We start from the raw sequence: 24858 nt of genomic DNA on the forward strand, positions 1-24858 counted from the left end.
ATCTTGTGGGTCATTCAATGTCAACTTTTACAGGGAAGATAATTAATTGTAAACATTAAAATGTAAATGTAAATAGGAATTCCAAAGCCTGGGGCTTTTGTTAGAGCAGGGGTTCCCAACCGGGGGCGCGAGACGATATTCCAGGGGGTGTGAAAACTTGGGTTTTCAAAATTATAGTCTGTATGCATAATTTGTTGCTGTTATTTTGAACTTTTGTAAGGGGTGAGAGAATATATCAGAAGCGTTCTAGCGGTGCGGGGTATAGAAAAGTTTGGGAACCGCTATGTTAGAGTTTACACAGTTGGGGCAATTCATACTGAAGCATAAAAAACTGAGATTTCTTAAGGTTTACATGGAATTCATGGGAAAGAAAATTAACCATGTCAAAACAGGTCATATGATCATTTAAAAACACGTCCTTATTGCTCTTAATTTTATGTCAAACTCAGCATTTTTGCTTACAATGATTTTCTGCTTCAGGTGGGCCCAGTTTTTCATCCACCCTTTAATGATCCGGGATGCCATTGATCGGGAAGTTGAAGCTGTGGATAGTGGTAAGAGTTCCGAATGATCTTTCAATTTCATATTTTGTTTTGGGGGGTTTTTTTGTTTTTAAAAACTACCTTGTTTGGCCTGCAGATAGTAGTAGCATCCCTCCATCTATGCAGGAATGCTCTTACTAACTGAACAACAGGTAGTCCTCAGATTATAACAGCAGTGGGAGCCAGAAATTCCGTTGCTAAATAGAGCAACATTACATGACTGCCTAACAACGGCAGTCCTGGAGGTCCCAGTTACTCTTGTAATGTGGGGATCACGAGGGTCAAAGGAACTGGATGAGACTGTCGGCAGGCCCAGAAGAAGAGAGAGGGGCTTTTGGAGGAGTTGGTGGTGGCGGAAGCATGCTCCAGGGGCGAAAAGAAGCAAGGCCTCTTTAAGGAAAAGGTGGAAGAGACAGGATCAGAAAAAGGAAAGGAGGCGAGGTTGTCGTGCAGGAATACAAGCTAATTTGAGGGCTAATCCACATGGAGCTCCGTTTCCATCTGTCCTGTTTGCCATCGTTCACTCCCTAGAGACTAAAATGGACGATCTGAAACTTGAGCTGGCCATGAACAAGGAGTGTATATCGGAGGTGGTGGCTCTTTGAGAGCTGTATGCAACAAAATTTCATTTTGATGTATGCCGATTGGTGTACATTCAAAGTGACAATAAAATTGTTTATTATTTATTATTATTAAATGGGAAATGGCAGATGTCTCAGGCAAGCAGAAGGGTAGGTGCCATTGGTAGGTATGGAGCGTGGGTGGGGGCACGTAATACCGAGGCAGGTGTTCTGGAACATATATAAGTGCTGCAGAGGGGTGGGGAGTGGGGGGCTGTAAACAGGCACTTCAGAGTGCAGGTGGGCAAAAAAAACGGCCGGAGCAATTTCCAGATTCCTACTCGCTTCCCCATTCACTTTGCTTGTGGGAAACTGGCAGGGAACATCAGTCATATTCTTATAGCCAAGGCTGCTGTTGTAGACTGGGATTGTCTTGAATCTGAAAGCCTTGTTTTTTTTTAAACAACAGAATATCAGCTTGCAAGACCCTCTGATGCAAACAGAAGAGAGATGTTATTTGGCAGTCTCGCCAAATCTGATCATCCTATGAAGAAGTTTTTCTGGGGTAAGTGTATCTGTTGTGACTGTTGGTATCGAGTTGATTTCAGATCTAAGAGCTTTTGCTGTTGAATCCACCAGTGAAATAGACTCACCCTTCTCCACTTGCTTCTAATTAACTTAGAAATCTGCAGAGGTAAGAGGGCAATTCAGAGCAGATTTAGGGGTGCATGGGCCACATGAACAAAAAGAAAGAAATATGTGATAGGCTGAAGCCAGCCAGATTTAATATATACATTTATGGAAAGTTCAGTAGTGCAGAAATTAATCTGTATGATAATCAAATAATATTGTGATTTCTGTTCCTAATTATGCCTTGATCAGTGTAGCCAGGAATGGTTTAGCATACCTGATGTTACAGTACTAAGTTTATAAAATAACTGAATTAAATTCCTGCTACTGCATTTTGGAGGGGAAAAGCAAATGTATCAGTTTACTTTTTACTGATCTGATTCATTCTTTCATTTCAATTTGATTTGAGTTTGGCACTGCCCGACTCCAAACTGACTCTGGGAAGCTTAAGTATCAGTGGTAACTAGTAAATTATGTTATAGAATTAAGGATATCTGGAAAAGGGAAGAAGCAGCTGATGGGAAAATACATCACATAACAGGTGTATGGTGGTTGCTAGAGTCCATTCAGCTGGGAGTGAGGTTAAGTTTCACTTTATAACCTTCTCCAAAGCAATTGCATTACTGGAGAAAAGCAATAAGTTATGTTGGCAAGTGAAATTTTTAGTATGCAAAGGATTAATAACTAGATCTGGAGGTTCATTAGCATTACATTCATTAGCAAAGAAATCAGTGTAAAGTGTACAAAAATGAAATGCAAAATACTGAATGAGTTTAGTATACAGGTGATAACGGCACGTACAACAGCATGGTCAATATATTTGTGATACTGTGAGATAACAATGCACCTTGTTCATGCACAAATTACCTTAAACCCTATATGTGGATACTAGTGAGACTTTCTTGTCTTCTCTCATATTGATCCCCTTAGAATGCTCTCTTATAAGTGATTATATATTTGCATTCTTCATAATTTGTTTCAGCTAGTTAAGGATTTAGGGAGACATCAAGGAGGGCTACAGATGCAGAAGAAAGGAAAATGAAATATTTTGGAGGAAAAGGAAGAGAAAACTCTTCTTGTTATTTTACATTTCTTTCTGGCAAATGATACAGGATGGCGTGACCTGGCTAAGGGAGGCTCATAACACCTCAAACTAGACAAAATAAAAGTAATTCCGTGAAAGCCGAGTCTTTACTCAGTACTTTTTTTACTATGACAGCTGTGCTTTTCTTGACAACTTGGCAGATACAGTGCCATTTTCCTTTGAAAATTAATCCGTGGGATCGTTACAAGACATGGTGACAGCCACTAAGTTGGGTGGCATGAAATTGTGATCAAATAAATTCACGATGGGCAAGTTCATTGAGAGCTATTTGCCTTTAATAGTCAATACTATTGGAGGAGCCCATGCCTCCGGATTCCTGTTACAGTGAAATATGTCTCTGTCTCATATCTGTGAGCCCCAAAGAAGTACTGTACCTGGCTGGCCACAGTGGGAAAAAAAACCCACACCATTAAACTAAACTTCCTTGGCATGATCCAGCAGGACTATTTTTATGCGTATACTTCCACGCGTTGAAATCCAGGTTGTCATGTTATTTTGTGCCTGCGGAGGAAAAGAGCGTTAGTTCTTTTGATCAGAATAAAAGTTTCAAGCAGAGATTTCATAACTGTAAGCAGTTCTTTATTGTGAACTTCATTTACAGGTAATGCGGATACACTGAAACATGAGCCAAAAGAAAATGGGATTGATACCTATACCAGGCTGAGGGAATTCTGGCAGCGATATTATTCAGCGCACTATATGACTTTAGTTGTGCAGTCAAAAGGTAAGAGCTGTTCATTCGAAATTACAGAACATTCCCTTTGCTACTAACTAGAGACCGACTGGATAACTACAGATTAGATCTGGCCTCTCTACGTGAGGAGGTAGTTTTAAAAATACTGTAAATGTTGTTGCTTCAGTTCTCTGGAGCAGTTCCACAGGAAGTTCCAAGGAAATTCAGACTGTAGGCTTTATAATATTGGCACCTCTGCATTAGCTGCTTGAACAACAGGTTCTCACCTTTCTCCTCTTTTTCCTGATGATGTGCTGCTTGTTTTCCCTGAGTTATGTGCCAACACTTTTTTTTTTCTTCCTCGATAGAAATCTTGGATACTCTGGAAACATGGGTGACTGAAATCTTCTCAGAGATCCCAAATAAGTAAGATACATTTTCCTATTGTTTGTAATAAGCAGGATATTAAATTGGGTGTACCATTCCGCAACTAGTATGATATTAGATATTTGATTTATTCACTCCTGGTTATTAGTTTCTCATCCTTTTCTCCGCACTTACCAATTGCTGGTTTATAGTCTTTTTTCCTTTGCAATGGCTTCAAGTTAATAGTAAGGAGAAAAAAGAATCTGATCTAAGTCAGAGTTTTCGGGTTTCCACATATAACTCAAATCAACCAGAGAGGACACTTTGTACAACATATAGGCAAATTCTGTTCACATATTTTATTTCTTTAGAAAAAAAACACATATGGTTGCCCCACTCGTGACTGGGCAGCTTACAGAAATAAAATCCCAAATACAAAGCTCAGTAACCCTCCTCCCTCCAAGGGACAGCAATCAAACCCAACCAGTTGGTGGACTCCCATGTCACCCTGGGTTCCCCCAAACCATGTCTTCAGGGCCTTTTGAAAGAGTGTCAAGTTGGGATCCAATCTTATTTCCACCGGGATGATGTTCCACAGGTGCCACAATGGAGAAGGCCCTCCTTCTTGGTCCCACTAGATCAGGGGTAGTCAACCTTGGCTCTTTTATGACTCGTGGTCTTCAACTCCCAGAATTCCTGAGCCAGCCTGGCTCAGGAATTCTGGGAGTTGAAGTCCACGAGTCATAAAAGAGCCAAGGTTGACTACCCCTGCACTAGATGGACTTTCTTAAGAGAGGGAACCCATTACTCTGCCTGACTGCTCTGCAGGATCAGGTAGATGGAGCTGGAAAAATACAGTCCTTCAAATAACTTGCCCCCCCGGCCCTGCAGGGCTTTAAAAGTGAGAATCAGCACCTTGAATTTCACCCAGAGGCAAATCTGCAATCAGGGCAATTCCCACAATATTTAAATTGTAAAGATTGGATCCTGTTTCTATTCAAGGATAAAGCTTGGGTAGCCATCTTGGCCAAGCATGCATAAATTTCTGAAGGAGATGGGCGGTTCAGAAATGGGAAATATAAATAAAATAAGTAAATACATGTCGCTCGGCGTAGTGAGTTTGGTTTTTACCTATTTGTATGCTGTCTAGACCATCTTGTCTTTTCCACGTGTACAAGCTAAATTCCAAGTGCAAGTGTGAGGTTAAGATAGGACAGAATGGGACAGTCCTAAAGAAATTGTGTGCTATTTTTATAAATAGGGACAGAACCCTGAATCCAGAAGCCCTTACTCATAGCTATAGGCTGTGTGTGTATTGCCATAGTTACAAATATATTCTGCTGAACAAACGGCAACATTGATAATTCGTTAGATTAAGGATTTGATATGTGGAATTGAATAATCCCTTAACAACCAGTGTTAAAAAATATGTAAGGCCTGATCTCATAGAGTGATTTGATTTGTGATGGTCCTTGCTGGATTAGGTAAGATGTGTGTGCACATATATGTAAATATGTGTGTTCTTTGTTTTCAAGTGATTTATCCAGACCAATATTTGGCCATCTGACAGACCCTTTTGACACTCCAGATTTTCCTAAACTTTACAAAGGTGAGTAATGTAGCTGGGTAACTCCCACAATGCTGTCTACTGTGAATCCACATTGGTTTTAAAATTCCTAGATTTAAAATGAGTGCTGTTTTTTTGTTTTGCATATGAAAATCTTGAGGAAATCTGGAATTATCCCGACTTTATTTATTTATAAAGAAAGTTTTTTTTATTTTTAGTGGTTCCAATCCGAAAAACTCACTCTTTAAACATCACTTGGGCTCTTCCTCCACAAGAACAGTATTACAGGTAAATTTTAATTCTTATTCTCTCCTGCCCCGCCCCCTCCCTCTCCACTTCCATGGATATACAGTGGAATTGGATTAGGTAAATGTATTAAAAGTGTAGTATGGCATATGCAGGCTGATAATTTAATTTTGATAATTGCATTATATATGTTGAAATGCTGTTCTACTTATGGCAAACGAGGAAGGTGACCTTTGTAAAGAATTATTCTCCAGTTCTCTATTTGGGGTTTGCCTATTTTAATGCTTATTTTGTTATAATAATTAAAAACTGGAATTTTGAAATTACGGTTAATGTTAACGTTTCACTTTGTAGGGTGAAGCCACTTCACTATATTTCTTGGCTTGTTGGACATGAAGGCAAAGGCAGCATTCTTTCATATCTTCGAAAAAAGTATGTATCCTAATGAAAATCGCTGGTATTTGCCACGATAAACGATGAAAACAAGGAATCCAAGTTGCTAAGTTGAAAAACTATATATATTGTTACCTTATTTCCGTAGTATACATTGTTGAGCACCCTGCCACTTTACTCAGTGACCAAGTTAAAGACAGTCATAAACTATGCTGAGGTTGAAGAAGAGGATTGCTTGAAAGCTGTAAGCATAAATCTCCAGTAGGGTAATTTGAAGTGGTGCCATCTGGATTCTAGCCCCTGGCATGATGCTTTCAAGGTAGCATCTCAGCACGGGAAAAAGCATGAGGCATTCCATCTTGACTCCTCCAGCAAAAAGGTGTTAAAGTAGCTCCACCAAACATTTACGAAAACCAATAGAAAGCAGCAAAACAACCAATTTGGTTCAGAGTGAAGCTTCTAATGCAGTGCCAAGATCAGATGCTGTTCTGTGGAATTACAGTAAAGAAGGAAGACCTCTCCACCCCGGGGCTTCCCTTAGGCTTGCCTTGACTTGTCAAACAAGCAAAGAAGAATTGCAGACAGTAAAACTGGTCTTAGCCTGAATGACAACACCCAGATAAGGGACCCAAAGGCATTTGGGAAGTCTGGAACATTTAGAATATTTAGTGTTGGGAATGCTCACATGAAAAATCTCTTCATTAAGGTTGGGAGAACTTTTTCATTCACAAAATAGCTGTCAGTAACCGTTTTTCAAAAGACAAGCTAGTGATATTAAAAGAACACAATGTGCCCGAGAAAATGAAATCAAAATAAACACAGAGAGTTGAGTCTAATTGTAGACAATATATTTGTCTCTTAAATTGGGGGGGCGGGGGAACCTAAAAAGCACATGGCACAAAAGAACCTCCAAATTAAGCACAATACACTGAGTCTAGCCCAAATTATATCCCCATTTGCTTAAACCTGGGGTGGGCAACTAAGGCAACTTTACGGTCGGTGGATTTTAACTCCCAGAATTCCTGAGCCAACCATAATGGCTCAGGAATTCTGGGAGTTGAACTCCACCAGTTGTAAAGATGCCATAGTTGCCCACCCCTGGCTTAAACCAAGTCAGATAGGCAGATGGGATCAGAATAAGTAAAACACAGCGGACTAGAACAAAAACAAGTTAACAAATACCCACTCACCCAGAGCACAGGCAATTCCACTTCCTTACATATATTACATTTTTCAAGGCTGAGCCAAGGTCATTGCCTCTATGGGAAGTTCATTTGTTGAATATTTTTACATTTTCCTCTAGCAGCACAGATAATCAGTGCTACAAATCATCGGTGGTATGCTGGAAACATATATTAAATTTTTTTAATAATGTGCGGTTCTTAATTTTTGTAATAGTATGGTAAATGTTTCTTCCAGATTCTGGGCACTCGCATTGTATGGAGGAAACGGTGAGACCGGGTTTGAGCAAAACTCCACCTACTCTGTCTTCAGTATTTGTGTGACCCTGACTGATGAAGGTTACAAGCATTTCTATGAGGTAAATTTGAATTGCAGTTTAGAGTGCTTATTCTTTTAACTTATTACAGAACTTGAAAATTTTGAACTTTCCTTCTGCAGGTTGCTCATGTTGTATTCCAGTATTTGAAAATGTTGCAGCAAGCAGGACCTGATCAAAGGTAACGAAAGATCTCCGTTCGATTTTAATCAAGAAAAGTTGGTGCTATTGAGGGTTTTTCCTTCTTTTTTCTATATTTTGTATATTAGAGCTGACATAGTACATGGCTGTTAAAATCATATAGAGAAACTGGAAGTTCACTGTTCTCCAGTTCACTCACTGGCTGTGTTGGTTAAAGATGAATATAATTCAAAAACCTGATCAGCAGAAGATTAGAAAAAAATGACCGAATACAGTTATTACTTACAAACACTCTTTGTAAATAACTTTTTCTTAGATATACCGTTCTTGAGAAGAAAAATATTAACAAAAAATTATTTTACACAGGTCTACCTGTCTAAAATCAATTGGAAGTAGTTTCATAACAGATGCATAGTAAAAGTTTATTTTCTAAATTCTGAAGTGGGAAGGCAGTCACATTCTGACCTCAGAGACTGTAAGGGGAGGAGGCATATTCTGACCCTTGAATTAGCCAGAACAGAGTCAGACATGTTCTATCCTTGTTGATAAATGACAAAAGCTCCCCTTTTTGGCATGATAGCCGAGTATTTGAACGTTTGTTTATGTTTTACTCTGAAATCTTTATTTCTGGAAATAGGGTATATTCTTAACAAAAATGATTGTTATATTGAAGTATACACTGCTTTTCATCCATAGAATATGGGAAGAGATTCAGAAGATTGAAGCTAATGAATTCCATTACCAAGAACAGGTATTGAGACGATCAGATTTATGTCATGCAAAATATTAACACCCTTCTTCTGATTATTTGGTGGTGATATTTTGTCTTTTCTCATTACATATTTTTAATTTTTTTTTAATTTCCCTTTTTGCTTTTCTACTCAAGATTAACACTTAACATTCCATGACTCCTAAACATAACACTGTTTCATTCAGATGTTTGTTGTCATCTCTTAGAATTGTTGGGGGGTGGGTGGGGATAAATATTTCGATGCCTTCACAAATTTTGGGTTCTCCTTCTTCTATTGATACTGTCTTACCTACGCCAGGCAGTCTTAGAAATGACATAACTGATCAGAATGCTAGTGATTTGAATTACATTTTGCTGATACGTCTTAAGAACTTGGAGTTCATTTCACTGGTAACTAAATTTGATGCTTCGTTCAAAGCAACTGTGAAAGTCAGCGTCCAAACTGTAGGGAAAATGGTGGTCCACATTAATCTCCAAAGTTAGCTTGAGTGGGGAAAAAAATGTTCGAAAGATCGTATCACGAAGCAAAATGATTTGTTTTTCAGACTGATCCAGTTGAATATGTAGAAAGTCTTTGTGAAAATATGCAGCTCTTCCCGAAGGAGGATATTTTGACAGGAGACCAACTTCTCTTTGAATATAAGCCAGAGGTAGGGGAAAAATGTAAAGCTCTTAGTTAATTTGTAAGATAACTCTGACCTTGGACGATATGAAAATATTTTTACCATGAGTTCCTGTTTTAAAAGGTAAATGTTATTACCTCAGGATTTACCATTCTTTTTTCAAAGTGAAGAAGTGAAATGAAGATCTGGAATTTTGTGTAGCAGAGAGACATTTCATTTGAATCTTGGTTTGTTTGTTTTTTTACAGATAATTGCTAAAGCACTTAACCAATTGATTCCCAATCAAGCCAATCTTATTTTACTATCTGCCTCCCATGAAGGCCAGTGTCACCTAAAGGAGAAATGGTTTGGGACACAATACAGTGTTGAAGGTACAAGAATATTCAGTCTATCTAGATTTCAGGAACAAAAGTTCAGAGTATAAAAATCTTTAAGTTTGATTTCATATAAACTGTGATGTAGTTAAAGGGGTTTTTTGTTTATGTATTTCTGGCTTTTTCCTCTAGTTTATTTTGTTGCCTTCCTCTTGTCTTTTATCATAGCAGTACAAAGCTAGACGTAACACAAAAACAAAGATTATCAGTAACAACCCTTGCACTAATTATTCTCTCATCCATAAGTGATTTTGATATTGAAAATTACAGTTAAACCATGGATTAATACAATCGGCAAACAAAATGCACTCACCTAATTCCTACCTCACGCTGAGTCATAATAAGGCTGTTGATAGTTGGAATTTTTTGTAACCTTTGGTAATGAATTCTAGATAGGGTAAAATGGATTGGATACAGATTTATATATGGTTAGAATGGATCCATTTAATCAAAATGACTTAAGTTAGCTGTAACTGCTTAATTCTTGATCCGTCTGATGGAATTTCTGTCATGGTTCACTAAAGAATTATTTGGGTTTACGAGCTGTGTATAAATTTGGCTAGATGCGTGTTTCAATGTCCTCCATTATTTATGTAAATTTGATATGTGTTACGAGAGAAGAATCAGAACAGTGAGCCTTATCTGTGCATAACACTACAACTAGGTCTATCATTTTTCTCGGGTGTGATTTTACCAAGCTATTTGTAATATTAATATTTACAGATGTTGATCAACACTGGAGTGATATATGGGCCAGTGACTTCAAATTAAATCCTGACTTACACTTGCCAGAAGAAAATAGATATATTGGTGAGTAAAACATGAATTCCTACTAAATAGCCTAAAACATAATCATTCTATGTAGGCTATTATTGTTTTGCCATTGTAAAAGAAAGATGCCTGTAAGTGGAACAGATTTAGTCAGTTGGATTTCGGCCATGTTGAACCCAAAAGAATTAGGGGAAATGAGGGGAATCTGTAATGTTAGCTATTACAGAAGTGTTCGTGTCATTTGGTTGCTTAGTTATAAACAGGTTTAAGCATTTTATTTTAGTAGATGGTACTCATTTGTTGATGTGAAAATTATCTTTTCATCATTTCAGCCACTGATTTTGCTCTGAAGGATCCTGATTGCCCTCAGACAGAATATCCAGTCAATATAAAGAGTTCCCAGCAAGGTTGTTTGTGGTACAAGAAGGATGACAAATTCAAAATCCCTAAAGGTAACCATTTTATGGTGTCTTTGAATAAAACTCCTAATGAACCTCCACCTATGGCTTAGGCAGCACTTATTCCTGTTGATTTCTCACGTGGCAACTGTTGTTTTACTCCAGATATATCCCTGTGCAATGTTGTCTGGCATTAAACCCATATCAATGTTTCACTTTGCATATGTGTCACTTCCATTGAGTTGTACTATCAACTTGGCATTGAGTGGGTTTTAGAATTTAAATGCATGGAAGGGCATTTAAAAATAATGTTACGAATACTTTTCCTAACATAAAATTGGTTTTCTATTGAAAAAGAATCCTCACTTTTTGGCTTTTAAATTTCAACAAGGAAACCTATAATTGAGCATCATGAGATGGACATTTTATCTTTAGCAATACATTGATATATAATGTATTGCTTAAGACAAAACCAGTGGTTTCTATTCCCTTTCTATGTTGCAGCTTAGCTATTTTCAGTTTCTACAATGAAGATAACACAACTTGAACTGTCATTTCAACATTGTGTTTTGGTTTGAGATACTTTCTTGACTTTAATAACTTTACCCTGGATGTTGCTACTGGAATGTCAAGCTCGGTATTTGACCACTGATTTGTGGACCACCAGACAGATAGTCCTTGACTTGGATGCACAATTGACCTCCAAATTTCCATTGCTAAGCAAGGCAGTTGTTAAATGAGTTTTGCCTCATTTTGCAACCTTTTTTTGCCAAAGTGGCTAAGTGAATCATGCACTTCTTAAGTGAATCATCTGGTTGTTAAGTAATTTGGCTTTTCCCCCCCGCATTGATTTTGCTTGTTGGAAGCCAGCTGGGAAGGTTACAAAATGGTGATCACATGACCCCGGGACAGTGCAACCGTCATAAATACATGCCAGTTGCCAAGCACCCAAATTTCTGACCATAGGGATGCTGCAATGATCATAAGTAGAAAAACCAGTCATGAGTCACTTTTTTTTAGTGTCATTGTAACTTTGAACGGTCACTAAACAAATGGCTGTAAGTCGAGGACTGCCTGTATATATGCCCTTCTGTTTGCTAGATGTGCTGTCTTAATCTTCCTATTAGATATAGAACTGTTTCCCTTCTCTGTTAAAAACAAAATACTCCAGGATCTTTCTAAATGTTCACTCCAGGATTTTTAACACAGCTTTGTCAGAGTCCCCTACTACTTCTTTATTTGCTCCAGCTCCTGCTTCTTGGAGAGACGTTCATTCTGTGAGATCCAGTGGCCAGAGAGCCCTCTCATTAGGGAAGCCAGAGTGTTAAATGGTCTGATAAGCTGTTCTTTTTATAAAGGAATCATGAGGTCTAGAAGAGATACATAGTCTTGATTAAAATTCTGCATTGTTTGCCACTGCTTATTGTAACTTTTTTTTCCAGCTTACATCCGTTTCCATCTGATCTCACCACTGATCCAGCAATCTGCTGAGAAGTAAGATTTATAAGTTTTGGTCTATTCCTTGATTTGTTTTATTGTTTTGCTGTAGAAATATTTTAAATGAGCTTTAAGTTAGGGAATCGGTGTTCTGAATTACAGAGCCTCTTGCTGCTGTTGTAGCTCAAAGTGCTCTTTGAAAATAGGTAGCATAGTATTGGAAGCAGTAAGATAGGTTTAACTTAATTTTACGAGCTAAAGAATCTTAACCCTAAACAACTCATCCTACATTGATCCTCCTCCTCAACCTGAATATATTAAGTGCAGCTCCTAGATCCTAAAAAACTCTGAACCCCTGGTTTAAGAAATAGATTTGGAGTATGTGCTATTAGTAGTAACTTCATGGGGGATAACGAATACTGATAGTTGATAGTAGGAGCACTCATGCTGTTATGCATTTTTATAGCTAGATGAAATATGTAGTAAAACAGCAATTGATGAAACATTCCAGTTAGTTATAACTTATTAAATTAGGAGAATCTTAATTAAAAGGCCCATGACATAAGATATTAACCTCTCTGCATTCAAAATAACAGGTGAGAATTAATTTATTATATTGAAAGCAACTTCAAGTCACAAAAAACAAGCATTTTAGTTATTTTTAAACTTCAAATGATCCAATTCCAAGTATGAGAGGAGGGTCATATCCGCAATGTAACATTTCAAATGATGCATAAAACAAATGTTGACTATACTGGTTGATGTATTCTATAGCAAGGCTTTTCAACCTTTTCACAGATTGTACCACTTTTAGGTACAATATTTGAATGCCACCGATGCTTAGCAAGGTGGCAAAAACTTGATGACTAAAAAAAAGGGGAGGGAATTTTGGTTTTACTGATTAGATTCATTTGTTGTTCTTGAAATGGCTAGTTTACAATATTATGGAAAAGTAAAAAGTTGAGGTTCAGTGTTAATGCTTCCTTCTACTGCAACAGAGGAAGTCTGTTCTTTTTCCCTTCTCCCCCTCACGTTCCCCCCTTTTTCCTCCCCACTTGTCCTACTATTTGCTTTTGTATTTTTGTATTTTATTCTGTAATCTAATAAAATATTACAAACTGTAGAAAAAAAGGAAAGAATTGCCAGTTTTAATTTCTTCAGTGGCTGTTCTTTTGCTGAATCACTTTCTCTTTGCACTGACAAATGTATGATGAATTTATCCATGTTTATTAATATGCACTACTACCAGCTAGCTCAGGGGTCTTTAAACTTGGCATTTTTAAGACTTGTGGACTTCAACTCCCAGAATTCCTCAGCCATTGTGACTGGTTGAGGAATTCTGGGAGTTGAGGTCCACAGGTTTAAAGTTGCTAAGTTTGTAGACCCCTGAGCTAGCTGGCCGGCCCTTCTTCCTCTCTCCCTTCTGAGTATTTTCCACAGTGTAGTAAGAATGCACCCCCTCCCCCAATCCCTTCCCTGTACCCTTAAAGACATAGGAATCAAGTGCAAAGCAAGAAAGGCTCACAAAATAAAGAAACACATAAACTCTGTTTTTTTTCCTCTAAGCTGCCTCAGGCGTGTCACGTGTCACAATGTTGCAATCTGAGACTGAAAGGCTCCGACAATTGTGAAAAGCTTTAGCTTTAAATTAAGCCTGTTTACCTTCAAAGAAAACTTTCTAAAAGCCATAGACAAACTCAATTAAAGGGGGTAAAACTAATTACATTTGTTTAAAGGGATTAAACCTTTCCCTGTTGTCTTTTTTTTCCTTTCCCGCCCAAACCACCTCCTTTTATAGCCTCTCCTCTCCTCCCCTCCCCCCTTTTTCTTCAGTTCACCTCCAGCTCCGAAGTGCTTCCGGAAGCGCCAATCAGCTGGAGCAATCAGCTGGAGCCCTGCGCTTCTGTGGAGCCCATACAGTCCTACAGCTACAGCGCCTCTCCCTCAGGCTTGGGGCGCTTCAGCTCATTCCCCTCCCCGCTATACTTCTCTAGGACGGTCGCGTACCACCTGCCACGTGGCAAAGTACCAAAGGTGGTACACGTACCACTGGTTGAAAACCCCTGTTCTATAGTTCTGCTTCTGTAACTATGTTGATTTTTGTCATAAAATCTTTGCTGTTTTTGAAGGGATGTGTAATTCCAAACAGTTTCACAAAGTAACATTCTCAAATTTTTACCTTCGTCTCCCATTGTCTCAACTTACTGTGGTCAGTGTGGTGCTCTTTGATACCTTTGTGAACATCCTTGCACACAACCTTGCTGAACCTGCATATGAAGCTGATGTTGCTCAGTTGGAATATAAGCTGATAGCTGGAGAACATGGATTGATCATTCGTGTGAAAGGCTTCAATCATAAGCTGCCTGTAAGTATTGATCTATTTTGACCTTGAATTCTTTCTGAAAAAGTCCTTTTTAGGAAGTGTCATAATGTATTGGTTTATTGTTGTTGTTGTAGTTGCTGTTTCAGCTCATCACTGACCACTTAGCTGATTTCAGTTTTACTCCAGAAGTTTTTGAGATGATAACTGAGCAGTTGAAGAAGACTTACTTCAACATCCTTATCAAGCCAGAAACTCTGGCCAAGTAAGTGTCTGGAATATATGAGCCAGAAAGAGTTCAGTCATTGCACTATTCAAGAGGGTGGTATCTTTGATTTTGGTTCATTGTCTAATCCATCTTTAAAGGAGTCTAGTCACTGGAATTTCTGATTCATGGCTTCTGGCTTAGTAGAACAAACACTGCAGAAACTTGGCAGCAAAAATAACATTTATCATTGAAAACTCCTCTGATTCCACCCCTTAGAAACCAAAAGAGGGCCAAAAATGTTGGCCACATACATTCCAGTGAAATATTTTGGTACATAGGGTATCAGTTGGTAATAAGAACAAGGAAGGGATGAAAGATTGCATGTTTATAAGACAAGATGATTGGGACTCGCAATACTTATGAGAATAATTGGGAGGTGATCTCCATATTGATTACTACAATAAGCAGCTTGAGTGCTCAATTTACCTTGAGTGACTGCTGTGTTGCTCTAGAAAACCCCAGATAAGAAAAAACTTTCTTGCGCAAGATTTATTAAACTTTTCACTATATAAAAATTGTATCAAGGACTAAATTGCAGTTCAAGAAACAAGAAACAAGACTGGGTCTTGCTTGAGAGTGTTTAGGTGCCTCTTGTCTTTTATGAGCAGATTACTTTGAAATTTGCCTATATTTCTCCTTACCCTTCATTTATAGAAACAGATTAGATCTCCCACCCCTTTATGCCTACATATTGAAGAATGATTTTCTTCCCTTAATCATTCCTATCCTCAAATTGTTTAAAAATCCAGATATTTAGTTATACTCAGTTGTGTGGGGAAGGAGGTGTCCCTTAAAAACAAATGCATGTTAAATTCAAATAAATGTAATATACACATATACACACGTTGTCCCGATTATGGAGTTGGTTTTGTACTTGGAATGATGTTGTCCCTGAATAATAAAGAGGAAAGGGAAAAAAGAACGAAGTTTGGGTAAATGCAAATATATTTATTTTGGGACCCAAATGTAGCTTATAGGTGATGCTTTAAAGCCAACATACTTTTAGTGAATTTGTAATGATCAGTATTTCTCCTGTGGCACAGAGATATACGTCTCTTAATCCTGGAACATTGTCGGTGGTCTATGATGGACAAATATGAGGCCCTTATGAAGGGGCTCTCAGTAGATTCTCTGCTGTTGTTTGTGAAGGCTTTCAAATCTCAGCTCTTTGCAGAGGGCCTCGTCCAAGGAAACTTCACGAGCTCTGTGAGTATTTCAACAATTTAACTTGCACCTTGTCTTCTGTGATTTTCCTTGCTTAACCTTTGACTGTGAAACTATATGATAGAAATATCTGGCAGTTCTGACTTTCATGCCAATTTTATCTCGTTTGCTGTTTTAGTACCAAACTTTGCCAAACAGAGTCCATTAACAAACTAGTTTCAATATAAATCAAATAAGTAAATATTAAGTCAGAATATGGTGAGTGAACATGCAGCTGAAAAACAAAAGCACTTTTCTATGTAAGTAATGCAAAATAGTGGAACATGACATCTAGTCCTAAGCACTAATTTTAGCTGTTTCTGGACTGTTTTGCAATTCCAAAGGTATTTATGTAGGGTTTTTTTTCCCCAACCAGAGAGAATGTGACTTTGGTGCCTCATAAAATATTTGTTGTCTGGCCTGTGACAAAACAGTTGCTCTTGAAGCTATCAGTTTAAGTTGTCACTTGGTTTTGATCGTGTTAGATTAAAATTGCCTTTGTAATATTGAAGGGCAATGATCATGTGGTATGTGGTCCAAAGTGAATTATAATTATAGATGTGAACATACAGGATGGGAGAAGGATCTTTGCAGAGAAAGATATTTTTTTATAGCACTTAGACTTATATACTGCCCCATAGTGCTTTACAGCACTATCTGAGCGGTTTTCAAATGTCAGCATATTCCCCTGAACAATCTGACTCCTCATTTTACCAACCCCGGAAGGATGGCAGGCTGAATCAACCTTGAGCTGGTCAGGATTGAATTCTTGGCATTGGGCAGAATTAACCTGTAATACTGCATTCTAACCACTGCGCCACCACAGCTCCTATGTAGATAATACAGTAATGCTTACTGTTATAGTTGTTTTATTTCTAGTCACAATGTTAACATCTCTCTTTTATTTCAGGAATCAAAAGAATTTTTGGATTATGTTATTGAGTAAGTATTTTTATCTTTATATTGAGAATTATAAGTTCATGAATAGCTGCCAACATTTGAGTATGAGTGTTAGAAACTGGAGCTATTATTCGATTTAAATTAATTGAATTAAGGAATATTTGAATTATAGTCAATTGATCAGTAACCTATGAATTCTAATTTGCACATACATATAAAAGAGCATTTCTGAAGCCATTATTATATTATTTGTTAGATGAAGCACTGTGTTTAACAGGATTATCCTCAAAACAGCCTTATCCAACTTCGGGGGTTCTCAAGCTGTACAAGTCTTTAACGATTCTAGTTCAACACTTTTCTCTAACGTAGAGTTGCTCTTCTTTAAAAGAAGTGAAAGGCGTGGTGTAAAACAAGCTTATCTTGCAACATTTTGAAAAAGGTGACCAATTCATTTATTTAACTAATTACATATTTTCCTCCTTCACTGGAGTTTTCATTGTTAGAATGTATTTTTAATCCTCTGTTAAACTGAGTTAATAAATAAGACAAAGGGCAAGTTGCAACTGACATTTTTCAACTCTTTCTAGGAAAGTGCACTTCCTGCCTCTAGTGCATCCATGTCCTGTTCAGTTCCGAGTGATGGATTTACCATGTGCCCATTTATTGTGCAAAGTGAAGACACTTAATAAAGGGGATGCCAATTCCGAAGTGACCGTCTACTATCAGGTACTATGATGTAAAGAATGGGCATATTAACTGTTTTGTGATGCATTTGTTGCTTAGTGCAAGATCACGTGAAGTATTAATACCACTTTACAATGCCTTGGTAAGGCCACACTTGGAATACTGCATCCAGTTTTGGTCACCACGATGTAAAAAAGATGCTGAGACTCTGGAAAGAGTACAGAGAAGAGCAACAAAGATGATTAGGGGACTGGAGGCTAAAACATATAAGGAAACCAACGACCTTAACCCATACAGATCAAATTGCTTCTCTTCCTACTCCCCCCTGTACTATCGTCACAAGGTTATAGAGTCCCCGACGGTGTTTCTTCTCCCTCAGTTCGATAAGAGGTTCCGCGGACTTCCGTCCTACTCTTCGTTACCCACCTTTGACTAGTTCCTCTCTTCGTTGAATCTTGATTCCTCTTTGAAGGAGAATGTTAGAACAATTAACCAATGGAACAACTTGCCTCCAGAAGTGGTGAATGCTCCAACACTGGAAGTTTTTAAGAGACTGGACAGCCGTTTGTCTGAAATGGTGTAGGGTTCCTGCCTGGGCAGGGGGTTGGACTCGATGACCTCCAAGGTCCCTTCCAACTTTGTTGTTGTTGTTGTTGTTGTTGTTATTATTATTATTATTATTATTATTATTATGTATAACTTGAATTACTGTAGTAGCTTCATACTATTTAGGGACTATTAGCTATATGGCTATCTGTGAATAGATGGGTATTCTTTCAGACGAATGTTGTAATTTTTATAGAAGGAACTGGATTTGTGTTGTTTTTCTGCATTGAGATCCTCCTCCTTCTCCCTCCCCATTTTCCCTATATTTTAGCCAAGTTCCTCTGGTGCACTATGCCATGTCATTTGTTTAATTTTGGCGTACCATTTTAAATAAAACCCAAATTTTAATTTATTCAGACAATGTTGGCTTACAGGAATAAATTTTCCTGTCTTGCTTGTAACTGAAATAACCTATCCTGGACATATTTAAATTTGTTTGTTTTTCAACCAATCAGAAAAGTAGAAAAAAGTAGCTATAGAGAAAACTAGGCTAATTTTTCCCCCCTGCAAAGCTCTTTTTCCCTGATGGAATGTTCATAAATGAGATTTTCCCACCATCATCTGATGTGATATACAGAGCAGAAAGTATGTTGTCTTTTGTTCTGTAGCTTGAGGATCCAACAAGCACACACATCTTTTTTTTTCATACAAAAGGTATGTATTTCTTACAAAGAAAGACATCAGTAATTCAATAGCCATTTCAAAAACTTAACAGTTGGAAGAAATAATCACACAGTCAGATATCTGAAGTTTGGTATGACACAACTATTACTATTATCTCTTAATTAACACACATTTCCGGTATTGCTGGTTTTGGAATGTTTCAAGCAATCTTCAATTTACAAAGCAACTAAAAGCTTTCAATTTTTTCCCTAATCCTTTCTTTCTATGTTGGATTATGGTGCCCATCGCCTCCTTCTCTACTACCCTACTACACACTCTTTAATTAGGTTCAAATGATGACTGGAAGGCCAGAGTAGTATTTTATTAAGTATTTGTTGAATACTGCACGAACCAGTGCCTTTTGAAAGGTTATTGTAATTGCAGAACAAAATTGAAAAATGGTGACTTCCTTCATTATTGCCTTTGTTTCTTTTGCAGTCCGGAGCCAGGAATTTAAGAGAATATTCTCTCATGGAATTGCTTGTGGTAAGCTTGGATTATTTTCTAAAAACAGAACTACATAAATCTTGATGGTCAGCTCATATTAGTATCTGGTGTGCAACATACACCATAGAAGATCATAGTTAGGAGTCTATGGTGAAACTAATAAGGCTAATGATAACAAATATTCTGGAAAGACATATAGTGAAAGGATGATTGGTACAAATACTACATGAGATATAGAAATCACTCGTGTTTTTGAATCCTCCATCTTGCACATAATTATTAATGCACAGTATAATATCCTTTTTGACTACATACACACAGTAAAGAGCATGTATATAATTGTTCCCTATAGCAAAGCAAAAATTTGTAACTTACCCACTATATGTATAGTCCAACTGTTACTGAGATTCTGAAACTATCATAGTAATATTAATGCATAGTTGAGATACTCAGGAGTGGAAAGACAACTCAGAAACCAAAAAGCAATCATCAGGCATGTTTTTTTTTCCAACAATGCAATTTGGCTGAAGTCAACATTTTACAGGCAGAATCACTGTAATTCTTAAGAGTATTGCATTACTTGCTTTCTGTCTTGTACCTGGGACATGCACAGACTTCTCTGCCCACAATATTCTATGTAGATTTAGCCTTTATTTATATCAGATATGGTTTAATCTCAATAAGCCTGTTAAAGCGACAGGTTAATTAAAGCAAGTTTTAAATTGTTTCCTTGTTAAAAAAAATGTCTTAAGAGATATACCAGGTATATTGAATTGAAATACTATTGAATTTCAGATGTATATGGAAGAGCCTTGCTTTGATTTTCTTCGAACCAAGCAAACCTTAGGGTAAGGTTCTATTTACTGCCGTATTCGAAGAGAGAAAATCTGTATACAATATTAAAATAGAATGAATTAGCCCATTTTCATTTAAGCAAGATGATAGATGTTTTGCTTTTCTTGAGTTCATCCAGTACTAGTTTTCTTCTATTCCACCCCCCCAAAAAAAAGTATATCTCATTTTTAAGCATGAGTCTGCTCCCTGTAATCTTTTAACTGAAAACATCTTTGACCAATACTTGAGCGTTAATTAATCTAGCAAAATTGTAAAAAAAATATTTGAAGTTTTGTTCTTTAGCAAAAATTGCTCCCTCAAAAACCCTTCTCCACTTATTGTTAAAACAGCTTGCATTTCCTAATTTTCAGTTGACAGATGTTCAGGTAGCGTTCAGAGCTATTTTTAGCATATATTAATACTACTATTTATAATTATTTAGCTCAGGGCTTTTCAACCAGTGGTACGGGTACCACCTGTGGTATATTGGCACCTTGCAGGTGGTACGCAACCATCTTAGAAAAGTAATAGCAGGGGAAGGGAATGAGCTGAACCGGTGGCAGCAGCACCACAAGCCTGAGTGAGAGATGGCTGGAGCTGCAGAGCTGTCAGGGCTCAGGGGAAGTGCCAGGATCAGTGCCACTTTCCAGCTGATTGGCACTTCTTCGGGGCTGTCAGGGCTCACTGGAAGCACCAGGATCAGCACCAGGCTCCAGCTGGAGCTCAGCGCTGATCCTGGTGCTTCTTTTGAGCCCAGAAGAAGCGCCAATCAGCTGGAATGTTGCAGCATCTCCAGGGTCTTGTGATTTACATTCAGATGCTTGGCAACTGATTCATATTTATGACGGTCACAGTGTCCCAGGGTCATATGAAGTGACCAAAACCTGCTGCAACCACCCAGCAGATGGGGGGGGAATAAAAACCAAACACCCCCCCACCCCACCTCCGCTGCCAATCCTCAACAGAAATGCTCACAATAATGAAAAGCTTGGACAGGAGGAAGAGCGCCACCGGGCGCTGTCTTGCTCGGCTGTGACTTGGGGGGCACTTTTTTCAGTGCCATTGTAACTTCGAACAGTCACTAAGCGAACTGTTGTAAGTCAAGGACTATCTGTACTTTATCACTTTTTTCCTTTTCTTTTTTTTTTTTTGGTCAAGTTTTTGACACCTTGCTAGGCGACTGGTGGTACTCGGATGTTGCCATATCCTAAAAGTGGTACAATGGGCGAAAAGGTTGAAAAGCTCTGATTTAGCTTAGTTGTCAGTTTTCTTGCAGTTTTAAGAGTAAATTTGTGTAATTTCTCTCTCCTTTCATTTTTAGATATCATGTCTATGCAACTTGTAGGAATACATCTGGGATCCTTGGATTCTCTGTTACTGTAGCCACACAGGCAACCAAATACAAGTGAGTAGGGCATTTGAGAATTTCACTTTAATTTTTCTCTTAGCCCTGTAAGCTCAAAGGTTTTTTAGATTTGATATTTTATGAAAAATATCCTCAGATTAGGAAGCGTTAACTTTTTTTCTGGATGTGCGCAGAGTCACCTGAATCTTGAGATGGGCAGCAGATAAATTTGATTTTACATAAATATACATCTCATAGTTCAGGCGACTCTACACACACACACACACACACACACTCACCGTTATCACTTGTATATGAGGATGCTAAACAAATTTAACCCTTGAAAAAGCAATGTTAATGATTGTGCACCACAAAACAGCACTATTTAACCTAATGTAATTTTTGGGTGTTTGGGCGGTGTAAATTACCATAAAGACTCATAAGAATACAGCCAATGACTTAACCTTAAATAAAAAAAATGCTTTGAAATATTTCAATAAGATGTTAGCAGACAACATTCAAGAACATAACATGAAATTCAACTAGATGCATAATATTAGGCAGAATACATATTTGTGTTTTATTTCTCAGTTCTGAACTAGTGGATAAGAAGATAGAAGAATTTTTTTCATGTTTTGAAGAAAAACTCAAAAATATGACTGAAGAGTCCTTCAAGACTCAGGTAAAAGCCATTACCTCCTCTTTAGTACTTTTCTAGAAATCTTTTCTTATGCTTGATCAACAGTTTTGGTTGTCCATCAAAACAGTAAAATAGTTTTCTGATGCTTATTCAAATAAAGTTTATGAAGTCCAGAATTGCCTAAGGGCAGTACTGGAGTTATGCTATCACAATCCTATGGGGCTGAAGAAGTAATGAAAATTTATTATTTACCATTTAATTATGCAGGAGCACTTTTATCTGATTAATTCAAAAGGACTATTTATACATCTAAAAGTAGAATCTGAACTCAGTTATACTTGAACTATGACTTAAGACTACCAGAAATCAATTTCCCAACTTTTTGATACCTATTTTTAATAAAGATTAACATTTCCAGAGATGTAGGAGAAACAGATCAAGATAGCATAAATTGGTCTCGTTGGATCACATATACTTGATAAAAGCTCAGAGCATTAAAACGCTACCTTTCAAAATACTAAACAAATCTGTGATAGGGATGCTTTAATGCTATTTTGAAAACAATTGATGCCTTCTTCTCTATGCTAGGTAACAGCTCTCATTAAATTAAAAGAATGTGAAGATTCTCATCTTGGTGAAGAAGTGGATAGGAACTGGACAGAAGTAGTGACTCAGCAGTATCTCTTTGACAGACTAGTTCGGGAGGTAATGCTTAAAAATATTCCCATATGGATCAGATTTAAAACTCTTTGTATGTTGTTTCCAAGTTTAGTTCTAACACTAGCATAAGTTAAGGAGCCGTTTGGTTTAATGGTTAGGGCACCAGGCTAGAAACTGGGAGACCAGTTTAAGTCCTGCCTTAACCATGAAAGCTGGCTGGGTGACTTTGGGCCAGTCACTTTTTTTCAGCTCATCCTACCTTATAGAGCTGTTGTTGGGAGGAAAATAGAAGGAAAATGTGTTGGATACGTTCACCGCCTCGAGTTATTTACAAAAATAATAAAGGCAGGATACAAATAAATAAAACAAGTTAAATTAAGTCAGGATTGAGAATTCTAGAAATTCTTTTGTATGTACAGGTAGTCCTCAACTTACACTCACAATTAGGATCAGAACTTGCATTGCTAAATGATGCAGTTGTTAAATGAGTTGCATCGTTACCTTTTTTGCCATGGTCTTTAAGCAAATCATGCAGTTGTTAAGCAAATCCAGCTCTTCATTGGCTTTTGCTTATTGGAAGCTGGTTGGGAAGTTTGCAGATGATGGTCACATGACCCTGGGATGCTATAACCATGGCAAATGCATGTCAGTTGCCAAGCACCCAAATTTTGATCACATGACCACAGGGATGCAGTCACAATGTGAGCACCAGTTTTAAGTCACTTTTTTCAGCACCTTTGTGACTGTGGACAGTTACTAAATGAATGACCTTAAGTATAGGTCAATTTCTACATGATTTAAACATATGCTAATTTTTTAAAACTATTTTTTTCTGTTTTAGATTGACGCTCTAAAATCTCTTTCGCAGTCAGAATTAGTTGACTGGTTTCAAATGCACAGACACAAAGAAAGGAAAGTGCTCAGCGTACATGTGAGTATTTATGACAAATGTGTAAGTAGCTTATATTAAATTGGGTAAATACCAAGGCTTAAGTCTTAGCTATGTTGCCTGCCTTGAGAGAGAGAGATGTAAAAATAATTCAAGGCAGCCAACATATCTAATTATTACAACTACTCTAATATTCCCATATATATAGGCAAGACAGAATAATAGTACTAGAAATAATATAAAATATGCTATTGTACTTAGAATGAATATAAAATGCTTTGTGCAGCACATCCTGGCTTTGAACATGGGGCTAGAAAATTGGTCCTTCTAAAACACAATTTTCACGTAGCTCCAGTTAATAGAGTTCAAAATAAGACTCCTGAAATTTAAGCATTAATCTGTTGCTCACTCAGGCATAAAGTAATATTTTAGCCCTTTCTGCAGTAGAATTTATCTGTAGAATTTATCTCCTATTTTGTGTTTTAAAATTACAGGTGGTTGGATTTGGTGTACATGAAGGTGATGCGGAAGTTCCTTGTATTTCAAATATTCACAGCCCATCAAGCAATGAAATACCTCAACTAACATTCTTGGACCCTTCTTCTTTGACTGACATCACTTGCATTAAGAACATCAAAGTGTATACATCAGCTCTCAATGTTCTCCCATACCATAAGATATTAAAATAACTCATCTCGGGCTGCGATAATGTGTAGTACAAGTTAAATACTCTGAAGGTATGCTTTCCTTCTAAGACTCCAATTTACCAGGCTTTATGGAAAATAGTTGACCAGTCCTCACAATCTAATGTACATATTTCAAGCGTGTCTTTTAACCAGCAAAGCATACATAAGAGCATTTTTTTTTGTGAAAATATATATTACAATGGAAGTATAGAAAGATAGAATTGTTCCTAAAATTAAATGGCCCCCCATTGGCAATTATTATTATTCTGGGTTTTTTCTGCCTGGAATGCTGCTGCTGCTGCTGCTTCCTTAACAGGTGTGGGTAAAAAAGACTAAGGACTATCTCATAAGTAAAATATTACCTGCTAACCAGAAAATGCTATTAGATTACTTAAAACTGAATGTGCCTATATTGCAACAATTTAGAGACAAAATATTTCTGGCTTCAAAAGAAAAAAATATTAAGAATATACCTAGGACTCATCTCCATCAGATAGTTCAGAATGAGTGCTCTTAAAATAACGTGTGCAATAAATTATTGAAATCTTAAGTTTTTGTTTTTTTGTGAGATTGTTAAGGTAAAAACATTTGAGGACTCTGTTAAATCAGTTCTTTTTAAGTTGAGTTTGCTCCTTAAG

At 37.4% G+C, this 24858-nt stretch overlaps 1 protein-coding gene across 1 annotated transcript in view; it reads left to right on the forward strand.

The window, feature by feature from the left end:
- The window catches only part of NRDC (nardilysin convertase), a 30230-nt gene extending 5372 nt beyond the window's left edge, over nt 1–24858 (forward strand). Inside the window, exons 5-31 of the mRNA XM_015810905.1 lie at nt 481–554; nt 1572–1667; nt 3439–3561; nt 3879–3936; nt 5412–5485; nt 5662–5731; nt 6044–6121; nt 7502–7622; nt 7703–7761; nt 8418–8472; nt 9018–9122; nt 9343–9466; nt 10193–10279; nt 10573–10692; nt 12081–12132; nt 14290–14440; nt 14533–14660; nt 15707–15869; nt 16777–16808; nt 17354–17492; nt 19158–19205; nt 19962–20014; nt 21322–21405; nt 21937–22027; nt 22574–22690; nt 23487–23576; nt 24029–24858. Of these exons, the coding sequence (XP_015666391.1) occupies nt 481–554; nt 1572–1667; nt 3439–3561; nt 3879–3936; nt 5412–5485; nt 5662–5731; nt 6044–6121; nt 7502–7622; nt 7703–7761; nt 8418–8472; nt 9018–9122; nt 9343–9466; nt 10193–10279; nt 10573–10692; nt 12081–12132; nt 14290–14440; nt 14533–14660; nt 15707–15869; nt 16777–16808; nt 17354–17492; nt 19158–19205; nt 19962–20014; nt 21322–21405; nt 21937–22027; nt 22574–22690; nt 23487–23576; nt 24029–24223 (2587 nt within the window). The 3' untranslated portion in view covers nt 24224–24858. The remainder of the gene's footprint in view (nt 1–480; nt 555–1571; nt 1668–3438; nt 3562–3878; nt 3937–5411; nt 5486–5661; nt 5732–6043; nt 6122–7501; nt 7623–7702; nt 7762–8417; nt 8473–9017; nt 9123–9342; nt 9467–10192; nt 10280–10572; nt 10693–12080; nt 12133–14289; nt 14441–14532; nt 14661–15706; nt 15870–16776; nt 16809–17353; nt 17493–19157; nt 19206–19961; nt 20015–21321; nt 21406–21936; nt 22028–22573; nt 22691–23486; nt 23577–24028) is intronic.

This window comes from Protobothrops mucrosquamatus, unplaced genomic scaffold (genome assembly GCF_001527695.2).
Source record: "Protobothrops mucrosquamatus isolate PMUCROS unplaced genomic scaffold, P.Mucros_1.0 scaffold24, whole genome shotgun sequence".
NCBI lineage: Eukaryota > Metazoa > Chordata > Lepidosauria > Squamata > Viperidae > Protobothrops > Protobothrops mucrosquamatus.